Source organism: Montipora capricornis, chromosome 8 (assembly GCF_036669925.1).
Source record: "Montipora capricornis isolate CH-2021 chromosome 8, ASM3666992v2, whole genome shotgun sequence".
In the NCBI taxonomy this organism is placed as follows: Eukaryota; Metazoa; Cnidaria; class Anthozoa; order Scleractinia; family Acroporidae; genus Montipora; species Montipora capricornis.
In genome coordinates, this window is record NC_090890.1 from 33,993,791 (window position 1) to 33,996,923 (window position 3,133).

A 3,133-nucleotide genomic window follows, 5' to 3' on the forward strand; every position below is an offset into this window, starting at 1 on the left:
CAAGAAACCTGTTTTAAGTGTCATGGGTTTGCTGGCTCTGCTAGGTGATCAACAGATCAATAGTTTTTTCACATCTGTTAATACCGACAGTGATCTTGGAGTATTGCCCACTGTTCGTTTTCCTCAAGAAGTGTCCAATCATAGTGACTGGGAATTTGCAGCCATATTTTACAACAGCAACGATACATCAGAAAGAAGATCAGTTTCACAAGTGAACGTTGCCATAGCGAATATGCCATTTAGAAAAGAGTTGGTATTTGTTGTGTATAGTTTGGATAATGATAATGGCAGTCCATATCAGCTGTGGCAGCACATGGGGTCTCCGGTATTCCCTACAGATGAACAGTTGAGAGAACTCCGTTTTCACCAGGTATCAGGTATCTCTAGTTGTATAGTACAATTACATTAATGGTAATGAAGCGATCTGTAGTTTTCAAGGTAACTCCGGGGTCTCATTTAATGCGTGTCTGGTGTGTGGTCTTTCAAAAATTAAATTAATTTTCATTTCTGTGATTTAAAAAAAACTTTTTGCCATCAAAAATAAATTTTCGCATTGACGGGTCTGGTAAAGGGCTGAATGTCCTATCATTATGCAATAAAACTCCTTCGAGACAAGCTTTTCTATTGGTTGACCTCCGCCGTACTTTTAACGTACCTCGAAGGAGTACCGGTAAAGGATTCAGTGTTTTTTTCAGGATTAGTGTTAGGGTTAGAGCGTAGCCTTTTCATTTCATCTCTCTAACAGATAAAAGGCCTTTTTCACACTTTTCAGGAACCTGTCAGAACTATTGGCCCTACAATTCTGCCGTCTTTCTCGCAGTTCAATCTATCACTTACGCTCCCATTGCCAGGAATAAGTTTGATTCATATTTGTGCAAAGACTGCTTCGCCTCCTTCACAGGTAACAAAGCCTTTCTAATATTAAAGAGAAAATAACACTGATACTAAACTTGATATTCAAAACCAAGTTTTGATTGGCTCTTTACAGTGTGTTTGTGATTTTTTTAAAGAGTAACTCATCCTTTCCGTAATGAATAGAAAATTTGGTAAACTACAGCTGTAACTTTACTGAGAGGTTTTATTCTCTCTAGAAGACCATCATGTTCACGCCATTAACAAAGTGCACGTTGTCTATAGGTCAAGGGAGTGAAGCTTATCAGTGTGTCACCTTATGAAATTCTAGTGACCTGGAGAGATATACCTTCAAGGTACACTGTAACCTTGTTCCTCTCACCATATCCCCTTTATTGTCCACTCTTTTCATTCAAGAGCGAGCATAACAGAGAATAAGTGTCAAGTGATTAAGCAATGAAACTTCTGGCAGGAACACTACAAAATCAACACAAACATAGATTGAATCAAATATGAAAATCATGTTTCCAAGCAGAGTTGAACTAACGTTATGCACCCACATATGACATCGTGTCATATAATTGATATTATTATTCAACACATTAGGGCCCTTTATACGAGAGAAAATAAGCCGCGGCTTACATAAGACGCGAACACCCCGTCTAAATGGTACAAATCTACGTTCACGACTTTCTCAAGTCGTGGCTTATCCTGGCCTAGGCGTTTATACTCGTATTATAATAACTATAAATAGTTCCTTTCGCGTATTATGTACGCCGCGGCCAGAGTAAGCCGCGGCTTATTTTCTCTCGTATAAACTGCCCTATTGTGACAATGTAGAAATATGGTCATAGCGCGCATAATATTCGTCGTGCGTACTTAACAGATATCCTGCGATATGCGTAATTTTGTGTGTCGCGGAGAAAAATGGCAGTTTTTCCAGCTTTTTTTTTCCAATAAACGAAGAAAATTGTGCTTTGCTATCAATGTGTTGAAGAAGAACAATTATCCTGCTCAATCTTTCGGAATCCTGATTTTAGCCAACTCGGCCTACGGCCTCGTAGCCTAAGTATCAGGAGATAATTCGCGTGATTTCGCAGGATAATTGTTAAGTATGCTCATTCGGTAGATATTAGCAGAGTTGTCGCCGTGATAAGAGCAGTAATGCTTTCCACCAATGTGGCCCGGGATCAATTTCAGTACTAACGTCATATGTTGCGTTGAATGTCTTACTCTGCTACGAGAAGTTTATCTCCAGGTATTACTGTTTTCCTCTTTCATCAAAAACCAACGTTTGAATTGATCTTCTTTGATTCATGTATTTGATTTGATTTCAGTTCAGTGTCCCCAATTAGCAGACCAGTTTTGCTCAGCTAGAATAATAAATATTATTATCATTAGATTATTGTTAGCTTATTATTTTTGTTATTTTATTATATTATTATTATTATTAGTATTATTTTATTATTATTATTATTATTATTTATATAGTTTGTGATGTTGCATGTATGTTGTATGTTATTGCAAACTATATCTCACTCATTTTCAGCAGATCAATCATTGTCTGTCAATCAATTGTTCTTCCTTGTCTTTAGGTGTATTCTTTCTTTGAAGTCTTGTACTCTTGTAAGAGTGCGCATGGCCCATTTTAAACGAGTTAATGAAGTCGATATAATCTTACCAGTTATCATCATACACTTTCTGAAGGTAAGTTGGTTGGTCATGTAGTTGGGCTTTGAATGGCAAAGAAATCAAAATTTGCCAGTTGTTGTAACCCCTTTTCAGGGCCTATCCTTTTTCGATCAGAAGGAGAAGAACAACACTATTGTGGTAAAATTGTAATGTTTATTTTTTTTTTCTCGCGAAAATAATGTAACGTTTAAAAAACGAGCAGCATGTTTTTTAGCGGGTTTTAAAACACTAACCCTAACCGTGGTGTTTTTCGATGTTTTTAGAGGCTGTTAGGCTCTGATAATTATTAATACATTTTGGAGAAATTGATACTGATTCTTCTATCACTGCGCGCATAGGTAGAACTGCACCCACATACGTGCTTCGTTTTTTTTTGTAAATTGATTTGCTATTCTCGTTCTGACAACAACAATGTTTTATGGTTTTGTGATGGACGTAAGAACCAAAACTTATTTTTATTTTTTTTTTTTTTTTCCAAGGTTAACATCTAATGTAAATTTTATTCCTGAAAATTGGGGCACATTTTCCTTGCCCGAACGATTTGGAATAGCCACTTGATTAGAGTATTTAAACGCGAAGTTATATTAAA

General features: G+C 36.6%; 1 protein-coding gene across 3 annotated transcripts in view; it reads left to right on the forward strand.

The window, feature by feature from the left end:
* The window catches only part of LOC138060543 (alpha-L-iduronidase-like), a 12,782-nt gene extending 11,299 nt beyond the window's left edge, over window positions 1-1,483 (forward strand). The window contains exons 5-7 of one of the 3 annotated variants that reach the window (XM_068906347.1): window positions 1-377; window positions 753-901; window positions 1,138-1,483. The exon at window positions 1-377 is cut by the window's left edge and continues 120 nt beyond it. In XM_068906347.1, coding sequence (XP_068762448.1) covers window positions 1-377; window positions 753-901; window positions 1,138-1,290 — 679 coding nt within the window. In that variant the 3' untranslated portion in view covers window positions 1,291-1,483. The remainder of the gene's footprint in view (window positions 378-752; window positions 902-1,137) is intronic. The other 2 variants (XM_068906348.1, XM_068906349.1) reach the window with 2 other exon arrangements.
* The last annotated feature ends 1,650 nt before the right edge of the window (window positions 1,484-3,133 follow it).